We start from the raw sequence: 23,075 nt of genomic DNA on the forward strand, positions 1-23,075 counted from the left end.
AAATCGATTTATTTTTACTTTTTGAAACTACATTTATGATTTTTATATTAATAAAAATTTCAATTTCATTTTATCAAATACTTACAGAAAAAGCGTGCCATTTTTTATAACATAAGCGTTTGCAAAAAAACCGTCTATTTCTTGCACTTATTGCATAAAATACGATAAAATCACAGTTTATAAAGTAATACTTGATAAAATACCTTGATAATATTATATTTGTGATAATAGGGCTGAATTGTGAGTCGTCAATTCTCTATATCTATGCCATAACTTTTTTTTTTTATACAACTTAGAACGGCAAACACACTAAAGGCCCACTTGATGGAAAGTGATAACCGTCGCCTATAGACATGAGCAGTATCGCGGACATAACAGAGTATACTGTTTCGCCCATGATACCCCTCATGCGTTGCCATTCCTGAGAATTCAGGTGTTATGCCTTTGTACCCTGTAAATTTTCTGATATATCCCACCCTTCAAACCGAAACACAGCCATGCAAACACAACTGCTTCACGGTAGAAACACGAAGGGACAGAGGTGGCCAAGCAAACGACTTTTGTACAAAGTCTCCCTCTAGTGAATTACCTCTTAATCTAATATTTTCAAATTGATAGTTTCACGAAATTATTGTTTTATGAGCCATCGTAAACTAAAATTACAGTAATTTTTACTTACATCTATTAGACAATTACTTCCTGTTGGTTTTTGCAATAAAGATTTTGCTGTGAAAGCAAATTGAAATATTAGAGACAGATTTAGAGTATTGACGAAATAACACGTGTATGTGTTGACAAAATTTACTTTTAAAATAAATTAGTTTTATTTTTTTTTTTTTTTTTAGTACGTTTGTTCCGTTTGGAACAGGCTAAGGTCGGAGACCATGCTGCCTAGTCTTCAAAAAGATAATTTGTCTGGAATTTAGTTTTATTCTGTTTCCTGTCACGTTTTTTAGACTTTTTTTTTCTCTTCATATGGCACGGCACCAGATGCATTCGTCATTTTTTTTTTTATAATTTTAAAGGGAAAATTATAATGTAGATATAGCGGTAAGTTAAAGGGAAAAGTATTCTTGACTCTATGGTCGGTTAACGCATACATAGATAACAATATTTTTTCTATAGTAAACATGACTGTTGTAAACATAGACTGAGTATAACGTACTTGGTCTAAGGTTGTAAATAGTTCTTTTCTCAATGGTGATCGGTCGCCATCTTTACGTCCATTTCTACCAACGTCATGTATGAGAGGCTCGTAACTCGTTAATTATTATTTCTCCACAAGTAACATTCAAAACGCACTGCAATCATAACAAACAATTACGCATCGTCCCGTCGCGTGTTTATGTACTCTACTCAAACTACAGCTGTTCAATTTAAACTAAATGTTCATTGTTCCCGCCATTTTTTCCATAGATATCTATTTGCAACCGACTTCAAGGAAATCGACAAGAAGCAGGTTCTCAATTCGATTGTATTTTTGTTTTATATTTAAATGTTTATCTCATAACTCTGTCAGTTGATTGGCCGATTTGGAAAATTCTTTTTTTTTTTTTAAATCTATCCGTTAGTTTAGTTTTTAAATTAAAATAATTGGTTTTGCCACAAATGACGTCGATTTTTTTTGTACTACAATTATTAAATGTTTCCTATTATCGAAACAGAAACATCACAAGCTAATGAAAGGGGGGGGGGATGGGATTGTTAGTAATAGGGAGTTTAGTCCCTATTGCTATCAATATACCCTATCAGGTCGACCTCCACGCGGTTCCTCCCGGAAACTATCGTGACCAATTTATCATTGAATTCGTCACAATGGGCTAATTGACCTGCCTCTTCATCCTCACCTATCACCACTCACTGGTACCCCGCTAGTGTATACCGATAGCGCAGGCGGGGTAACCATGCCATTTTCACGCATAAAAAAAAGCTAATGAAAGGGCAATAGTGCACTCGTCATAATTTACAATTATAAGAATTATAACTATAATTTTTTTTATAGCATACAGGGCAAACAAGCATGCAGCTTACCCGATGGTAAGCGTTTACCGTCACCATTAGACACCCGCAATATCACTTTTTTCTTAAAAGTTAAAATTACTATACAAAATATAAAATAAATACATAATGTTTCTAAACGTAAATTATTTTATAATGTAAACATCTGTTAAGAAAAGATTTTTGAAAGTGTCAATTTTAAGGGGTAACACGAAACCAGGCGAGCAGAACCGCGGACTATAGCTAGTAATTAATGATTACTTTAATAATTTGCCACAGTAGCATCGAAAAACACACAATAGTAAATTTGTAAAAAAAAAAATGAGTCCATTAGCTAATATTATTAGCAGTTCTTTATATTATTAGGCTAAAAACCTTCGCCGCTAATATCCAATGTTTTATTTTTTTACGATATAGCATTAAGCGGACACTCCCTTGGCCCGTCGCGTGACAAAGTCTATTAGTGATGTACTTGTCCAAAACACCGCTACGAAATGCGTTCGAACTCTGAATAAATTCAAATTTGGAACTATAATTTGCAATATTATAGGCAAAGATTTCGGATTGTAGAATTATAGGTGGGTACCCTTAAAGTCACCGCGAGTATAATTAAATTTCGAATACAGTTCAACAAAATAAACACAATTTTTTTTATTTTTTTTTTTATACAACTTAGAATGGCAAACAAGCTAACGGTCCACCTGATGGGAAGTGGTAACCGTCGCCTATAGACATGAGCAGTGCCATGGACACAACAGAGTATACTGTTTCGCCTATGACACCCCCCATGCGTTGCCATTCCTGAGGACTTAGGTGTTATTCCTCTGTACCCTGTAAATTCACGCCATATCCCACCATATATTGTGTGTGTGTGTATACACATTTGTGTATATATATATATATATATATACATATACACACATACATACACATAAACATACACACGCATACATACACACTTCTATAATAATTAAAAAGTTATAAATTGTGATGAGACACCTTTTAGCTTAATATATAATAACAAAACAAAAGCAATATAAAGCAAAGCAACATTAATAAAATAGTCAATTAGGTGCAGCAGTTATTGGCACTGTAAGATCTATTGTTGTTAATATATATTTTTTTTTTGATGGGTGAAAATGGTATGGTAACCCCGCCTGCGCTAACGTGATACGCTGGCGGAGCACCAGTGAAGGGTGATAGATGAGAATGAAAACAGCCCAGTTAGCCCATCATGATGAATTCATCAGGAATTAACCATGATAGTTTCCAGGGGGAACCGCGAGGAGGTCGACCTGGTTGGGTATATTGCTAGCAATAGGATTCTCAGTCTCCATTACTAACAATCCTTTCCCCCTTTTGAAGTCGGTTGCAAAGGACGTTTTTATTGTAAAAAAAACCCATTTCAATTCTGACAAAATACAGATAAGTGACTAGATGTTTGGGTTAAATATATTTATATTTAGAACGCGGATTTGCGTCTTGCGATTGCAAATAGATTTTACTTCACAACATGCAGTTTTTTTTTACTACGCAATAAAAGATGGCCGTTTTCAGCCGTTATAAACATGGAATATGGAAAAATATGGAACAAATACGGGAACGTGCTAAAAGTGAACTATGCAGCGCCATCTAGCTAATTATCGCTGACCTTTCTGTCGTTCAATCTGTTGTTGTATCAACCGATAAACGTCCACTGCTGGACATAGCCTCCCCCATAAGGGGGTTTTGCCAGCAGTTGCCACGCTTGGCAGGCGGATTGGCAATCGCAGTTTGGTTTTGGTGTCTTTTTAAGAGCTGCTGCCCATCCCTCGCCTTTCCTTAGTCGCCTCTTACGACACCTACTGGAAAGGAACGGGTGGCTTATTCTATGCCGGGACCACACAGCTAATATACTCGATGATCATATTTCTATAAAATTTATATATATATATATTCACCAGAGGGAGACTTTGTACAAAAGTCGATTGCTTGGGTACCTCTGTCCCATTCGTGTTTCTACCGTGAAGCAGTTGTGTTTGCATGGCTGTGTTTCGGTTTGAAGGGTGGGATATGGCAGTGAATTTACAAGGTACAGAGGAATAACACCCGAGTCCTCAGGAATGGCAACGCATGGGGCGTATCATGGGCGAAACAGTACACTCTGTTATGTCCATGGTACTGCTCATGTGTATAGGCGACAGATCAATTCGGCTGTATTTATGTTTGTCACCTCATATCTCTGTCAGTTGTAATTTATATCAAAATACACTCCTCGCAAAAATTAAGGGAACATAAAAATTTTTGAAATTTTTGGGTGATTTTCAACAGGCTGTATTTCAGTGAAAAATAATCGTACAGGAAATTTAAAAAAAGGGTTTTGAAGCTTGAAAACTCTAGTTTTCAGATTTTTTGGTGAAAAAATTTTTTGAGCTCCGGTTTCCATGCAATTCTTAAACAAAGCTGAAAATAATTTTTTTCTAAATTTTCTAGGTTTCGTTTTTCACTCTATGGGCATGGAAAAATTTTTTCGAGCTACTCCATTATATAGGTCTCTTAGCGTCTTTATTCAGCTTCAAAAATCGCTTTGGATGGCTCAATTACGACTATTTGTCTCCGAGATATCGAACTTTGAATGCAAAAGCATCCTTTTCCATTCAACTGCTAATATCTCTGAAACTACTGGTCGCACAGCAAGCGGGCGCCGAGTTTCTTTATCTGCATAAAATTTCCAATTAAGCACAGTCAAGAGTTAGTGAAGATAAAATTTTTTTCCACCTCTAACATTGAATTGAAAAAAGTGGAAAAAAGTGACTTTTTCTCCTTTTTTGGTTACTTGGCTGTATCTTCGCTAATATGGGCGGGAAAGCTAAGGTTTGAGGAAAATTTTACAGTCTATTGTTCCTTAAAGAACCCCCTAAATCCCTGGAGCGATCGGTTCAACGGTTTTTCCCGGACCAATTGATTGAAATTTTGGAAAAAATAAGGGAACAAGGTTTTTGTCCCTTAAACTCACCCTAATCCATTCAAAAATCTATAATTTCATTTGTTTTTCACTTTTTACTCAATTTTTTGTTTTTTAAAAATTCATTATCAAAAAAAAATCGAAAAAAATCAAAATTTTTAAGAAAAATTTTTTTTTTAAAAGTCGAAAAAAGCTTACAAAAAATTTTTTGACAAAAACTTTGATTGATGATGATCGATTTACCGCCGGCATTAGCGTTACCCAAAGCATACCACGTGGAGGTTGCATGGTCGGATTCGTCTTTTCAACTTATCAAAACTTTTTTCGACTTTTCAAAAAAAAATTTTTCTTAAAAATTTTCTTGATTTTTTTCGATTTTTTTTTGATAATGAATTTTTAAAAAACAAAAAAATTTAGTAAAAAGTGAAAAACAAATGAAATTATTGATTTTTGAATGGATTAGGGTGAGTTTAAGGGACAAAAACCTTGTTCCCTTATTTTTTCCAAAATTTCAATCAATTGGTCCGGGAAAAACCGTTGAACCGATCGCTCCAGGGATTTAGGGGATTCTTTAAGGAACAATAGACTGTAAAATTTTCCTCAAACCTTAGCTTTCCCGCCCATATTAGCGAAGATACAGCCAAGTAACCAAAAAAGGAGAAAAAGTCACTTTTTTCCACTTTTTTCAATTCAATGTTAGAGGTGGAAAAAATTTTTTTCTTCACTAACTCTTGACTGTGCTTAATTGGAAATTTTATGCAGATAAAGAAACTCGGCGCCCGCTTGCTGTGCGACCAGTAGTTCCAGAGATATTAGCAGTTGAATGGAAAAGGATGCTTTTGCATTCAAAGTTCGATATCTCGGAGACAAATGGTCGTAATTGAGCCATCCAAAGCGATTTTTGAAGCTGAATAAACACGCTAAGAGACCTATACAATGAAGTAGCTCGAAAAAATTTTTCCATTCTCATAGAGTGAAAAACGAAACCTAGAAAATTCAGAAAAAAATTATTTTCAGCTTTGTTTAAGAATTGCATGGAAACCGGAGCTCAAAAAATTTTTTCACCAAAAAATCTGAAAACTAGAGTTTTCAAGCTTCAAAACCCTTTTTTTAAATTTCCTGTACGATTATTTTTCACTGAAATACAGCCTGTTGAAAATCACCCAAAAATTTCAAAAATTTTTATGTTCCCTTAATTTTTGCGAGGAGTGTAACTATTTGCCATTCTAAATTGCATAAAAAAAGAAACGTTCATAGACTACCGTAACCCCGTTTATCATCAAACGGGCCGTATTTTTTTTTGTCACTATGGTATAGTATAAAAAAAAAAACTCAATTATTCCAGACAATTTATCACACTGAAGACTAGGCAGCATGGTCTCCGACCTTAGCCTGTTCCACGACGGAACAAACGTACTGAAAAAAAAAGAACTCAATATCGGACATAATGGCGCTTAACACCATTTGCCATGCCAGAATCGATATTTACTAATTGAAGTTTCATTAGCAGTTATTCATTTTATATTATGATGTAAGACCGTTGAATGTTTCCATAATTCAATTCCGAGAATTTATTTATGTGTTCTGTGTATTAAAATTACGTATTTTTTTATGCAACTTAGAATGGCAAACGAGCTGACGGCCCACCTGATGGAAAGTGGTAACCGTCGCCTATACACATGAGCAGTACCATGGACATAACAGAGTGTACTGTTTCGCCCATGATACGCCCCATGCGTTGCCATTCCTGAGGACTCGGGTGTTATTCCTCTGTACCTTGTAAATTCACTGCCATATCCCACCCTTCAAACCGAAACACAGCCATGCAAACACAACTGCTTCACGGTAGAAACACGGATAGGATAGAGGTACACATGCAATCGACTTTTGTACAAAGTCTATCTTCAGTAAAAATTCATGTATATGGTATGCAGAGTAAGTGATCACTACGTTAGTAATATATATATATATATATATATATATATATATATATATATATATATATATATATATATATTTTTTTTTTTTTTATTGCACTAAAACATACAGTAACAACAATAAGTTAATAACAATGTTAACAAAGGCGAACTTATCTCTAAAAGAGATTTCTTCCAGTCAACCTAACGCAGTGGCATGTAGTTATTTATTTTTTATGAATGAAATCAAGTGGTAATTCTACTTACGACGTATATCTTGGATTATATAGATAGATAGATAATTTATTTACATTACTTACAGCACACAAATTACAATAAAAACATACACATAATACACTGTAAAAGAGATAAAAGAATGAAAATAAAAAAGCACAAATAAAAAAAGAAAAAAAACAAAATCTATAAACTAACAATCTCCTTTCTTTCCCTTCCTTCATGCGTGTGCCATAGTAACACAAAATGGTCACAATTCAGTTTATTGCTTTGCCCTTAAAAGAGCAAAACACTGATATTCTGCTATGGCCAATACAAATATAGCATGAGTGTAAAAACAGAATAACTTAGGTTAATCACAGATTACTGAGACTATATCTAGAGATAAAGGTTTTAGCTAACCAAACGTCAAATTGGCTGACACATGTTTTTTTTTTTTTATCAAAACAAATGCACTTTCTTTTTGTAAAGATTTTTACGGCACTGGGTGGTAGCCCTTTAGTGTCCGTCATCGATTGTAACTAAATTAATGAATAGATCACTGCATTTTTATAAAATCTTCATAAAATTAAATTATGTTTATAGTATATTTTATGAATTTATAAATTATTTGATAGTTTTTTTTTTTTTTGTAAGTTAAAAGAAATGCTTTATTTTTTAGTATTGTAAGTAATTAGATAAAAATATTTCAGTTCAGATCTATTTTTTAATTTAGAATTAGGATTTTTTTTTTTAATGATATAAATATACAAATGTAACGCATTGTTTACAAATTAATATACATGTATTTACTAAAATGGCGGCTATTTTCAATTCTTTAAAACCGAAAACATATTTTATATCTATATTCAGATATAAATCAAAGTAGATATTCAGTACAGATAAGAATTATTATGGATTTTTTATCTGTTTCTTTCGAATATAAGAATTCTGTATTTTTTTTTTATACCACTGAGGTGGCAAACAAGCATACGTCCCACGTAATGGTAAGCGGTTACCGTAGCCTATGAACGCCTGCAATACCAGAGGTATTACGCGCGCGTTGCCGACCCCGAAGAAACCTCTTTACCTCCCTCTTGAAGAACTCCATGCTGTAGGCTCTTGGGAAAACCTCGGCAGGGAGCTCATTCCATAAGCTGAGTGTTCGTAAAATATCGTGTATCGTGCTTATATTTAAACTTAATCTAACAATGTACTATTAAGGTTGCAGCACTAGTAAAAAAAAAAAACTATGAGTGGTTGCTAGGGTTACCATCTGTTATCATCCGTCATCTCTCTAGTGAAAAAAAAACCGAATACAACGCGTGTGTCAACATAAACTATTGTGTTCCGTAAACCGCGTAACAATAAGTGTATATCTGAGGGCTTACCATGAAATGTTTTTCAAAATTTCGGAGCCATACGAAACACACATTTGATGTTAAAATTACATAATACATGCCGTTTGAAAATGTTAAAAATGTTAAAATATTGGTGCTTTGGACTTTTATGATAGGATGTATGACCAACGAAATGTTAAACTCCATTTATTGATCCGATTTTGGTATAAACAAAAACACGAAATTGAGTCCGAAATTTCGGAATTTCATTTCATGGTAGACCCGCTGTTTGGTCTTCGTAAAATTCCACTAAAGTTTGTCCGGTACTTCAGTGTATAATAATTATCTACTTCCATCTCTTTTCCACCTCTCATCATCAGTCTGGTAAATCACTCTGTTTTATCTATATTTTATACTATCTCCCATACAGTTTGTAATAAATGTATATTATGATAATCCGCCTGCCAAATGTGGCAACTAGTGGTAAAAATCCCCTTTAAAGGAAAGGCCTATATTCGATTAACGACTGATATAATATTTATTTATTTTACACTTTATTGCACCATTTATAAAAAAGTAAATACATTTTACTGTAATGAGAAATGATACAAAAGGCGGCCTTATCGCTAAGCAATCTCTTCCAGACAACCTTTGGGTAGAGAACATTGAGAAAAGAAAAAAAACAAAGGGTAGGTGGCGCACTATTATATATAAATAAATATATACAAAGATATATACATATATGTATAAATACATAAACAAATACATACATAAATATACACAAACATACACAAACTTCAAAGTACATATACAACAGGAGAGAGTGACACTGGAAGATGAAGATGGAAGATGGGAAAATAGATACTTACTTACACATACACTAAACAAACTTTTCACTCAAATAATATCATTAATTAGATACAATCTCTCTTTAAGGAATAATACATGTTACATATGACAAAACAGCATAATATAATGAAGATAACACAATTATATAATAACATTACTATTTTACATTGAAATTAGAATAAAAAAGAAAAACATTAAAAAAAATATATATAATAATCAATGAAAAAAAAAAAATTACTGCCATAAAAACTTTGTTATATTTTTTTATTACAATTAAAAATATATAACGTTTCTCATTAGTAGGAGAACGTACTTAAGATCAGGCTGTGTGGCCTTGTTCCTTTGTCTTTCCCATCTATACTTATAATAAATCTGTAGAGAGGTCAATTCCGTACATGAAATATATTTCCAAAATAACTATCAGCGGGTGATTAGTGATCGATACTGATGCCAAAAATGCAATCAGTAAAATTTTTGTCTGTCTGTCTGTGTGTTCGTTATAGAAACAAAAACTACTCGACGGATTTTAACGAAACTTGGTACAATTATTTTTCATACTCCTGGGCAGGTTATAGTATACTTTTCAACTTTTTTTTGCTACGATCAATAGGAACAGACCAGTGAAGGGAAACGTTAAAAATGTCCACCCGTGCGACGCCGGGACGGGCCGCTAGTTATGAATAAATTAATACTACTACTAGGAGAATGAATAAAATTATATTTTTGTTTGACTTTTGCGTTTACTATTTCATTCTTTATGCATAAAGAATTAATACGCCAGAGGGCACCATCATCGTGACACAATTTTTTTTTATTTGACAATCAAAAATTGTCGTGTCATGTTACGGTTAGGTTATAAAGTCGAACAATCATTCGTGCAATTTGTACAGTTCGTTATATTCGCGTCTCTATTAACACCACTTGTACAGTTTCACGGTTCTTGCAAACAGTACGTAATTAGCACTTCCATTTTCATATTGTGACACAATCTGTTAATTTTTTTTTTTATGCAACTTAGAATGGCAAACAAGCTGACGGCCCACCTGATGGAAAGTGGTAACCGTCGCATATAGACATGAGCAGTATCATGCATATAACAGAGTACACTGTTTCGCCCATGATACCCCCCATGCGTTGTCATTCCTGATGACTCAGGTGTTATTCCTCTGTACCCTGTAAATTCACTGCCATATCCCACCCTTCAAACAGAAACACAGCCATGCAAACACAACTGCTTCACAGTTGAAACACGAATGGGACAGAGGTACTCAAGCAAAAGACTTCTGTACTAAGTCTCCCTCTGGTAAGTGTGGCTGAAGAACACCATTTAGAAATGTAAATAAAAGCGCTCAGGTTACAACTTTCAATCAGGTGGGCTGTCAGCTTGTTTGCTATTCAAATTTGCATAAAAGAACATAGACATTCGATTTGACGTGTTCGAAATTCAAAATATGAATAAAGCTGTACATCCGTAGTATCTTCGTCTCTTTTTACGGGATAAATATTGTTAGAAATATTAATTACTAGATTAAATATTATCTACCTACATAATTATTTAGTTATCTAAATTGAATTTTCTTTACTTAACACGAGAGATAAAACGTACCATTAAATATCCGTATCATAAAATGTAATTAAACGACTCTCGCGCCATTTTTATTGCGACCCATCTTAAAATTTTATTTGACAGTAAACGCAGTCTAGTGTCGTCTGGATGAGCGCCAAAATGGCGGCGCGACGTAACAACTGATTTATTTACAGAATTATGACAAAATGATATTTCGTTCGTGTGATACGAATGGGCGGAACATCTGGACTTTGTATTTTAAGGAATGTTTCTAATTAAACGGAGAGCAATAGCATATATTAATAATTTAGGTACACGATAGCAATGTCACAACCTTCAAATTTTAAATTTTAGTTAGCGTATAAAGGAAGGAAAAAATGAAAAATCTCAAAATTTCATTATTCATCCATTAAATAAAAAAAATATTATTATTAAAATCTACGTTTATTTATTCAAATAACGCATAACTCTTGTAGCTAACGGATAAGATGTATTATTCGAGAAAAAAAAGAAGATAACCTACAAAAAGAAATGAGATCCCATAAAAAACATAAATTATAAAAAAAATGCCAAGTATCACAATGCAGTTCTTCCACTACAAAAAGTTGATTTCATGAGAAACAAAGTAGTAACTGTCCTTCATGGACACCTTTTCAATATATTTGTTAAAAATTTCTAACGAATCACATACCTAAATAAATCTATAACTTATTGATAGTCATCGTATCAATATTAGACATCTTTATATCTGTCATAATTATAATGACATGGCAATTGCACGGCGCCATATTTATAAAATAATTATCTAATACAAAATCTACCATTTCGATTACTAAGTAAAATTGAAAAGAGCACTTCAGAAAATTGTGTTTTAATAGTTGAATATTTTGCCCCCCCAATTACCACGTTATTATCATTACATATTATAGAATTATAATGACTAGGCGATTGTAAAACAAAGATTTTTTTTTTCAAAAAAATTGAGAAAGTACGACGATTATTGGAAAAATCTTTGGTTTTTGAGCTCAAAATGAAACAAATCACTGAATGTGACCTATTTTGCTGAACGCTTATAGATTGAAAATAAATTTATTCTTATTTGTTTCTTATTTACAATAGTATACGAATACTGACGTCGTTAAGTTTTTTTTTTTTTTTATATATATATAATTAATGTTTGCATGGGTTACATACAATTGTTTTTATTCGGAGTGACACGACCCTGAGCGCCGCGTTTGCTGTGAATGAATCCGTATGCCTAGACGAAAATCATAGAGCAATAGGTGTTACCTCTATAAAGTTTCTATTTCGGTCCCGCCACGCTCGCGTCTTATATCAACTGCCAATGTTTTCTATTACATTTTATTTAAATTACTTCTAATGAATAGACGGCGTTAGAATTTTAACTACAATGTGGTAATTGATGATGGCGTTTGTTACCAACTCACACTTAAGCATTGGTAGTGATTTCGTATTGAAACGTCATCGGTGATGACAGTGACGCAACTGTCAATATTTACGCGGGAAAATGACGGCAAGCATTTTATTTTTATACATAATACACATCTACCGTCCAGTAGTACAACGCCTATGGTATGCCCCTTTTAATTATATAACAATTTGGGACGTATTATCCATTGCTCTGTCTGAACAAACTCATGTAAAATCAATTTGGGCCAGTTTGTAGTCACGTGACTGAAACCTATAAAGTTTTTAAAAGTTTGCAATTATGACCTACATTTGTAATAAGGTTTATCAGTTTGCCTTTGTGCAGTTTTGCACTATAAAAAAAAAGATTAAAATACTATGTACCACTTTTAGTGCAATCTCAATATATTTTTTTTATAACGACGATATGACCATCCCATTCCAAGCAAACAAGGCCATATAATCTATGAATGCAGTCAACTGAAAAGATAATGCTTTACTCTCAACGGTTGGCCGCACTATGCTCGCTTACGGTGCGCTTTTTTACGCTACGTTTAGGATCCGAGATTATATGTTATATTTAAATTTAAAATGGTAAACAAGCTGGCGGCCCACTTGATGTAAAGCGATAACCGTCGTCTATAGACATGAGCAGTATCATGGAAATAACAGAATATACTGTTTCGCCCATGATACCCCCCATGCGTTGCCATTCCTGAGGACTCAGGTGTTATTCCTCTGTACCCAGTAAATTCACGCCATATCCCACCCTTCAAACTGAAACACAGCCATGCAAACAACTGCTTCACGGTTGAAACACGTATATATGTATATATATATATATATATATATATATATATATATATATATATATATATATATATATATATATATATATTTCTATGAATATATAGATTTATTTAAGTATGTAAATTTAAAATATATATTTATATATTCACATTATTGTACGTGTCTATATGTATTTAAAAAACGAACAGAGTTTCGTACCTCCGATTAAACTATTTATAATTATTTCTCTCCATCCAAAGGTTGCCTGGAAGAGATCGCTCTTAGCGATAAGACCGCTCATTGTTTTCTTAGTGTAATATTTATCTTGTAATTGTTTGCATTTATAATAAGTTTACTATTGTAATCTTATGGAGGAAACAATAAAGAGTATCTATCTATTATGCCTTCGTATTGTAATTTCATTACATTCCACGCTTCTAGCTATCTCTCATGTAATTATGCGCCGATTCTGTTTAGAAACACTGTAACGGATTTTGCTCTGCGTTCAATGTGAATAAACGCTTATTGTCGTTGACAACTTTACCAGCCAAACTTTTTATAGTTTTTTAGCTTGATATATATTTTTTATATACTTTTTGGTTGATTAATCTGTTTTGATATCGTTCGTGTGCAGTTTCCCTCACGTATATATATTGGTATATACATTGTTTGTTCAAGAATCTACTTTTATTCGATGAAACCATAGATTAAAAATGTTACCTAACAAAATCTTACAACTATTGAAACGTATGCTGGCAATGTTACATAAATACACGATTAGACAATGCGTAATTGTTTGTTATCATTGTAGTGTATTTTAAATATTACTTGTGAAGAAATAATAATTAACGAGTTACTATCCTCTCATACATGACGCTGGCAGAAATGGTAGTAAAATTGGCAATTAATTGCCCTTAAGAAAAAGAACTATTTACAATCTTAGACTAAGTACGTTATACTTAGTCTATGTTTACAACAGTTACTTTTACTATAGAAAAAAATTGTTGTCTATGCGCTAACCGAAAATAGAGTTTTTTTTTTTCATTTATTGTGACTTTGGCGAAAGCCATCAGCCAAAAAGTAACAATTACAAGGTAACAGAATATAAAATTACAAGACAAATTACAAAAATTACAATAGTTATAAATTAATTATAATATACTAAGAAAGTAAGTTAAGTAGAAAGGTACAAGTTACAATTACATATTTAAATTTCACCGATTGTTGAAGTAATATAATTGAAAATTTCTTGGTACATAATGGTATGTTTTAGAAGATCCTGCACTGAAGTAGGAATATTTTGACATTTTAATAAATCTTGACATTGACAAATAAAAAGTAACCTTTTTTTTTTTTTTTAGTACGTTTGTTCCGTTTGGAACAGGCTAAGGTCGGAGACCATGCTGCCTAGTCTTCAAAAAGATAATTTGTCTGGAATTAAAAAGTAACCGTTGAAGTGAGAATTTAGGACAAACAAAAAAAAATATGATCCAAACGACCATAGAGTCAAGAATACTTTTCCCTCTATTTTCGTATCGCCACGCGCTCGCATCTGTTACAAATATATTATTATAATGTATATATTACATTAATTGATCTAGTTTAATCGTTATATAATTTGTTTTTTTAATGGATGATAATGAAATGTGAAGCAATCATCTATTGAATCTAAAAAACTATACCAATGTCAGATACTTCAAGAGATTGTTATACCATATTATTGTTTTTGTTAATTAGCACGCTGTGTTCCCTTTAAAATGATTGTACACTAAGTATAAATAGACAGTAATTTTAATATTAAATCTTATCAGTGTAACAATTGCTAGGAGACCAAATAAAGATAAAATAAAATAAAATTGTAACCACGCCTGTGCTATCGGTATACGCTGGCGGGACACCAGTGAGGGATGATACGTGAGAATGAAATTAAGACAGTTGGGACGTCATGACAAATTTGACAATAATTAATCATGATGGTTTCCATGGAGAACCGCATGGAATTCGCCCTGTCAGGATATATTGCTAGCAATGAAACTGTTAGATCCCCATTTCTAACAATCCCCCCTCCTCCTCCTCTCGTCTCAATAAATTCAATAGAAATTTGAACAATATTTTTAAAATTGTGTCTGTTTGTTTGTTTCAAAAACTACTTGCTGCACAAAATTGGCCGTTACCGTTGACTGTCCAGCGATGGGCATAGCCTCCCCCATGTGGAAGATTTTGTGCAACTGAAGGAGTTATGTGATAACAAATGTTTAAAAAAATACAGCTGAATTGGGAACCTCCTTTTTTTAAGTCGGTTAAAAATAAATTTGTTCGTATCACTACGTTGGTACTAGTTGGCACTAACAGAATGTGTCGTAAACATAAGCGCCAGATCGATAGCATTGTGACTTAATAAATATCCCGGTGGAAGCGACACTCCCGTGGTATGGTATCAGTTATTATAACTCTTCAGGGGGTAAAGGGATTTTAACTGCCTGTATAAGGGGGGAAAAGGTATTGTTAGTAATGAGATTTAACAATCTCATTGCTAGGAATACACCCTATCAGGTCGACCTCCACGCGGTTCCCCCTGGAAACCATAGTGATTATTTTTTGTTCAAGTGGTCACTATGGACCAAATGACCTGTCATCATCCCCACCTGTCACCCTTCACTGGTGACCCGTCAACGTATACCGATAGCGTAGGCGGGGTTACCATTCCATCTTCACCCATAAAAAAACAGCCTGTACAATAGCTAACAATATAGGTATTATTGCTAACTGGCTGTTAGGTTGCGGGGGGAAAGGGATTGTTAGTAATGGGGAGGTTAATCCTCATTGCTATCAATATACCCTGTCAGGTCGACCTCCACGCGGTTCCCTCTTGAAACTATCGTGACTAATTTATCGTTGAATTCATTACAATGGGCTAACTGATCTGCCTTTTCATTCTCACCTAACACCCCTCACTGGTGCCACGCCAGTGTATACCGATAGCGTAGGTTATCATGCTATTTTCACCCATAAAAAAAAACTGGCTTTTAGGTCGACCTCCACACGTGCCCGCCTGGAAATTATCGTAATTAATTCTTGTCGAATTTTTCAGGGAGGGCCAACTGACCTTCCTTTTCATCCTCACTTATCATCCCTCACTGGTGCCCCGCTAGCGTATACTGTTAGCGCGGGCGGGGTTACCATTCCATTATCATCCGTCAAAAAAAAAAACATAAACACCATTTTATTTTGTAATTAGAATTAATTAACTGGTGCCTGGTAACACGGGTTCTTCAAAACCTACCGCAAGCACCAGTCTCTCACAAAATTGGTCTTACATATCTAACGGTACCTCAAGTTGTTACTTTATATTACCTTTTGTGAAGATAAAAATAAACCATTCATTATTCATTCATTTATTCATTCACAAAGCACACGAGTGTCACTTCCACTCGGTTTTTTTTACATCTACGGCGCGGAGACGTCACTTGGCAAGGAATGACATACCGACGAGACGGGCCAATTTTGAACCAGACAGTAGCACAGTTTGTCTGTATGCCATTCAACAAGTATTTGCATTACAAAAAAGCGACTTCACCTGTAAACACACAACACACACACGTCACCAGGTCGACCTCCTCGCGGTTCCCCCTGGAAACTATCATGGTTAATTCCAGATGAATTCATCATGATGGGCTAACTGTAACGTGTGGTTGGCCATATAGTCTTAGCATAGATTGAGCCACCCGTTCCTTTCCCGTGGGTTTCGTAAGAGGCGACTAAGGGAGAGCGAAGGATGGGCAGCGTCCCTCTTAAAACATCTCTAAAGTCTAGATCGGTATACCTCGCTAGTGTATACCGATAGCGCGGGGTTTTTTTTTTAGGTGAAAATGGTATGGTAACCCCGCCTGCGCTAACGGGATACGCTGGCGGAGCACCAGTGAAGGGTGATAGATGAGAATGAAAACAGGCCAGTTAGCCCATCATGATGAATTCATCAGGAATTAACCATGATAGTTTCCAGGGGGAACTGCGAGGAGGACGACCTGGTTGAGTATATTGATAGCAATGGGATTCTCAGTCTCCATTACTAACAATCCCTCCCCCCCCCACCCCTGCGCGCAGGCGGGGTAACCATGCCATTTTCACGCTTAAAAAAAACCTATCAACCCTCAGTGGTGCCCTTCCAGCGTTTACCGTTAAGCGCAGGCGGGGTTACCATACCATTATCATCCAATAAAAAAAAATACACAGAACTGACAATTTTTCAACTGGGCTATTATAAATACGAGGTCTGTCCGGAAAGTTCGTATAAAAGTGTTCTGGAATGCGAGAAAGAGGAGTGGGGAGGCCAGGTAAGCGCAGGACCCCTTCCTTATGTCCCTAACAATGCTTCAGTTCTGGTCTGACCGCCGTGCGGTGCGAACTGGCTTGTCACGCCATCTGTGAAGTTACCTCTTAACGAAACCCCGTCGGCATGGAGCCCGCTTCCGTTGAAGAGCAGCGCGTCGTAATCAAGTTTCTCTCGAAACTCGGCAAGAATGGCCGTGAAATTTTTGCCGATCTAATTCGATAAGACATCCGGGGAACCACGAACAAAAAAATCAAGAAAATCCCGCTCAAATGTCAAGACAATGTTGATTGTTTTTTTCGATGTTCGGGGGATTGTCCATCAAGAATTCGTCCCTCCAGGCCAGACAGTTGATGGAAAATTCTACGTCGATGTGCTCAGACGCCTCAAAGCTCGTGTGGCACGAGTTCGTCCAGAATTGGCGCGAGAGGGGCGTTGGATTCTTCACCACGACAATGCCCCTGCCCACACCTCTCTTGTTGTCCGTGAGTTTTTGAGTAAAAATTCCATTACGGTGACCGAACACCCCCCCTATTCGCCGGATTTGGCCCCGTGTGACTTCTTCTTGTTCCCAAAACCAAATTGGTACTTCGGGGGCGGCATTTGGGGGACATAAATGAGATAAAAAAAGCTACGACGGGGCAGCTGAGAAACCTACAACCAGAGGACTTTCAAGGAGCCTTCTCACAGTGGAAACGGCGTTGGCACAAGTGCATTATGTCACAGGGGGAGTACTTTGAAGGGGATAAAATTGATTTACCTGAATAATTGTAAAATAAAATTTTTAAAAAACTTTTATACGTACTTTCCGGACAAACCTCGTATAAGCATTAATGATCTATTTTACGTACAAACGTACAATTCGACCTCGTTTTACGATTTTATATATAGATATTAGGATGTAATCTGTACGTAATACATACATCATAGTTTTCAGAATCCAAACTGTAAGATAAGAGCGGACCTTGTAAATAATTTTGTCAAAATATTATATTCCTGTTTTTTTTTTTTTTTATACAACTTAGAATGAATAACACCTGAGTCCTTAGTAATGGCAACGCATGAGGGGTGTCACGGGCGAAACAGTATACTCTGTTATGTCCACGGTACTGCTCATGTCTATAGGCGACGATTGCCACTTTCCATCAGGTGGGCCGTCAGCTTGTTCGCCATTCTAAGTTGTATAAAAAAAAGCCTCAAAAACGATAATGAGGCTTTAACATATTTTCGAAAATTATATGTACGTATGGTTTTTTGTAACAAACAACGATAAACAACGCGTAACGTGAGCTATATTTCTAGAAAAACTAGCTGAAGCGTATCGTCAGTATGTAATAGACATATTTAAATTAATTCTATTTTTCCCTATACGAGTACTGTCAGTCTTACTCATTCTATGTGACGTCACGACAAACAGTTCGCTGACGCATTGTATGACACGTATATTTAAATTTAGAATGCATTCGTTCTTACTTACCGTAGAAAGAGAATGTTTTCCACTATAGCAAAAAAAAAATAAAGAGATTGTCAGGTTAATAAATAACCTTAGATTATGTAGATAGAAATACCTCAGAGATTTACCTCAATTCAGAGATGTTTTCTCCCACGAACACTCAGGTTATGAAATGAGCCGCCAAGGTTTTCCTAAAAGACTACAGCATAGGGTTCTTCAAAAGGGGGTAAAGAGGTTTCTTCAGGGTCGGCAACGCGCGCGTAATACCTCTGATATTGCAGGCGTTCATAGGCTACGGTAACCGCTTACCATCAGGTGGGCCGTATGCTTGTTTGCCACCTCAGTGGTATAAAAAAAAACCTGGTCCAGCCATAAGTTCGGTTTCAAATGAAAATGCATTTTTTTATCATGTAATGTAATATTACTAAAGTTTACTTATTTATATTAAGTCTACATATTTAATAAAGTCTCAGCAAAAAATTAAAAATATATATTCTATTCGAAATGGCCACCTTTGGCTTTTATACAGGCCTTTAATCTGTCTGGCCACGAATCTATGGATTTATGCGCTATTTCCAAAGGAAATTTCACCACTGCTTACTCCAAAGATTTTTTAAGAGACTCCATGACGCTGTGTCGTTTAGAGCAGGCCATGTCTTCTAAAATTGACCGTAATTTGATGTCCAAAAGGTTGAAGTCTGGGCTAGATGGAGCCAGTCTTCAGCTCTTATAAAGTCCGGAATGTTGTTTTCAAGCCAGGCTTGGGTAGTTCGTGCCTTGTGACCAGGTGTCCAGAGTCCTGCTGGTAAGACCACGGTATATTTTTAAAAAGTGTATTGCTGAGGTTTCACAACACGATCCAAGACTGTATCTTGATACACTTTGGTTGAAATCTTTATTCCTTTTTCACAAAAATGTAGTTTTGTGATTCCTTGATAAGACACGTCATTGTTTTGGGCATTTATTAATCTTATAAAACTCCCTCATATTGATTTTTCTTAAATACATTTTTTATTTTTTTTTTCATGTACAGGCAATTGTAGTAGGCGGACGTAGATAGAGTAGATATTGGTAGATAGAGTACGCATCGTGTTGAGGTGAACGGCCAACTGATGTGACGCGTGACCGGCGTTCCGTCATGGCCGCTGCGTCATACTTGCATTTTACAACAATACATTACCGAAACAGATGTGGAGATATATAATTAGTTTTTTTTTTTTAATGAGATGACAATGGAAGGTTCGCCTCGCCTGCGCTATCGATGTACACTGGCGAGGCACCAGTGATCGATGACAGGTGAGATAAAAAGGCAGGTCAGTTAGCCTACTGTGATAAATACACTTGGAATTCAACATGATTGTTTCCATGGGGGACCACGTGCAAATCTTAACTCCCTTCCCCCACCTCGTGGGGGGTAACCATTTCATTAGCGAGGGGAAAGGGATTGTTAGTAATGGGGACTGAGAATCCCATTGCTAGCAATATACCCAACCAGGTCAACCTCCTCGCGGTTCTCCCTGGAAACTGTAATGGTTAAATCCTGATGAATTCATCATGATGGGCTAACTGGCCTGTTTTCATTCTCACCTATCACCCTTCACTGGTGCTCCGCCAGCGTATCCCGTTAGCGCAGGCGGGGTTACCATACCATTTTCACCCATCAAAAAAAAAACATTTCATTAGCATCCATTCGAATTTTCTATAAATATAACGTTATTGTCTGTAACCTGTTGTGTATATCTTTAAAAAAAAAAATTATAAAAAAAATCAATATAGTAGAACTTGTATTACATTTTTTTTTTATAATTGTGATTGCTGTACAATTAATTGCCAAGTCATTGTAGTATTGAGTTTTCACAACTTTATATAGTGAAAAAACTACGCTATGAGACTCGGCATTTTCAACCGACTTCAAACTGAAGGTATTTATTTTATTCAATTCTGTTTTGTCCATGGTACTGCTCATGTCTATAGGCGACAGTTACCACTTTCCACCAGGAGGGCCGTCAGTTTGTTTGCCATTCTAAGTTGCATAAAGAAAAAATTCTACTGTATTTTTTTTTTTTATATTTGTTACCTTCTATCTCTGTCAGTAGTAAACAGATTTGGAAAATAATTTTTTATCTGAAAAGATACACTTACAGATTGTCCCCGTAGAAATATTACGAAAATCGTTTCTGTGTTTTCATTTTTACTTTAAAACAACTGGTTTTGTCTCACTTGAAACATGTTTTTTTTCTGCTCAAAAGTTTTTTTTTTTTTAATGTGATAATGATTTACTATCATTGACGCACGTTCTAAAATCATACCTTATGATACACGATCGATCATCATTCTGTTTAAAATCAGATATACTACCAGATATCAGGAAATTGACAAAGTTTTGCGTAAGCGTAGATACGCTTCGATTATCTCAGTGGAGAGTAGATAGTAAGACCACAGATAATGTAATACTATACTAGTGTAAGACTAAGTAGCTTACCTACACTTAGATTATACAGATTTCAATTAAGTTAAAATAGAAAGTTTTTGTATGAACAAGTAACAAATAAAATAAAAGTTTACTTTATTAATAGATATAATAAGATATATTTTACGAATATGCCTCAATATTAGATTATATAAATAGAGCCTCGAGGCTCAAAAACGGGTCAACTTTTTGTCGGCTAATTATGAAATTGGCTAACTCGTTTTGTTTATCAGTGTTCTATATACTTACGCATACAATGTATCTTGACGTATCTATATTTAATTATTTAATAAATAAAATGAGTGTTTACGCTTTAAAAAGATGCAGAAATTATAAGACAAAATAAATATAGAATTTATGAAGGACTCATAGTCCGCATTACTAACAATCCATTCCCCTATTCATATCTATTAAAAAATACTAAAAACCCCTTCCCCTATCCACGATGCTGTTCAAGTTCTAAGGGGGGGGGGGGGGGGGGAAGAATTTTTAGTAATTTTTTTTTTGATGGGTAGGTTCTGTTGTAGGTAGTTCTTAGCTTGGATTTGCGATTGGGAGGAATCGACTGTGTTCGAACATTTGCTAGCAGAACCTAACTGAGGTATCAGGGTTTTTTTCCAGGGCCTTCGCTAACGGGATACGCTGGCGGAGCACCAGTGAAGGGTGATAGATGAGAATGAAAACAGGCCAGTTAGCCCATCATGATGAATTCATCAGGAATTAACCATGATAGTTTCGAGGTCGACCTGGTTCAGTATATTGCAATGGGATTCTCAGTCTCCATTACTAACAATCCCTTTCCCCCCAGATTGTTAGTATTGTGGATTGCTAGCAGGTCGATCTCCACGTGGTCCTCTCTGAAAACCATCGTGCTGAATTCCAGGTGTATTCATCACGATGGGCTAACTGATCTGACTTTTCATCCTCACCTATCATCCCTCACTGGTGCCATGCCAGCGTATACCGATAGCGCGGGCAGGGTCACCATTCCATTATCATCTATTAAAAAATAATACAATACTTACCATCAGGTGGGCCGTCAGCTAATTCGCCATTGTACGTCGCGTTAAAAAATTAAGAGAAAAATTATAATAACAAATCGATTGTTACAGATCAACAGAATACGTGGAGAGCGGCGAGAACTCCTCCCGTGAACAGATAGAAGACAACGTATACGCCCCCAATGTCAAGGGACTAGCCAACGACACCCTCGTCAATGAAGGGGCAGAAGTTGACAACTTAATTATTGAGACAATCTCGTATGTGCCCGGAATGGAGCTGGATAGATCCCCAGCGAATGGTCTAGAGTCTTCTAGAAGAAAACGAGATATAGAAGGGAATGTTGCTAAAGACAATGCAACTGTAAATACTTCGAACGCTAAGATCAATGGCAATATAGTTAATGGTGTAAAGGTAAATTGAGTTTTCATGCGGTTTGTTTGTTTTTTATGAGTGGCAATGAAATTTTTTTTTTGTTTTCTGGGTGAAAATAGTATGGTAACCCCGCCTGCGCTAACGGTATACGCTGGCGGAGAACCAGTGAAGGGTGATAGATGAGAATGAAAACAGGCCAGTTAGCCCGTCATGATGAATTCATCAGGAATTAACCATGATAGTTTTCAGGGGGAACCGCGAGGAGGTCGACCTGGTTGGGTATATTGCTAGCAATGGGATTCTCAGTCTCCATTACTAATAATCCCTTTCCCCTCAGTGACAATAGAATTGTAATCCCACTTACGGTATCAGTATACGCTGGCGGGGCACCAGTGAGGGATGAT

General features: G+C 35.5%; 1 protein-coding gene and 1 long non-coding RNA gene across 2 annotated transcripts in view; one reads left to right on the forward strand and one right to left on the reverse strand.

The window, feature by feature from the left end:
* Positions 1-23,075, forward strand: part of LOC113510191 (unextended protein-like) — a 53,099-nt gene that overhangs the window by 7,892 nt on the left and 22,132 nt on the right. Inside the window, exon 2 of the mRNA XM_026893640.3 lies at positions 22,410-22,710. Within this exon, the coding sequence (XP_026749441.2) occupies positions 22,410-22,710 (301 nt within the window). The remainder of the gene's footprint in view (positions 1-22,409; positions 22,711-23,075) is intronic.
* On the reverse strand, positions 1,186-7,425 carry LOC128202127 (uncharacterized). The gene is made up of 3 exons (XR_008253618.1): positions 7,291-7,425; positions 3,650-3,842; positions 1,186-1,301 (listed from the first exon to the last, which is right to left on the reverse strand). It is a non-coding gene; the product is annotated as an uncharacterized LOC128202127 (long non-coding RNA).

The sequence above is a fragment of the Galleria mellonella genome, unplaced genomic scaffold (assembly GCF_026898425.1).
Source record: "Galleria mellonella isolate WM207_F2 unplaced genomic scaffold, CSIRO_AGI_GalMel_v1 utg778, whole genome shotgun sequence".
Taxonomy (NCBI): domain Eukaryota; kingdom Metazoa; phylum Arthropoda; class Insecta; order Lepidoptera; family Pyralidae; genus Galleria; species Galleria mellonella.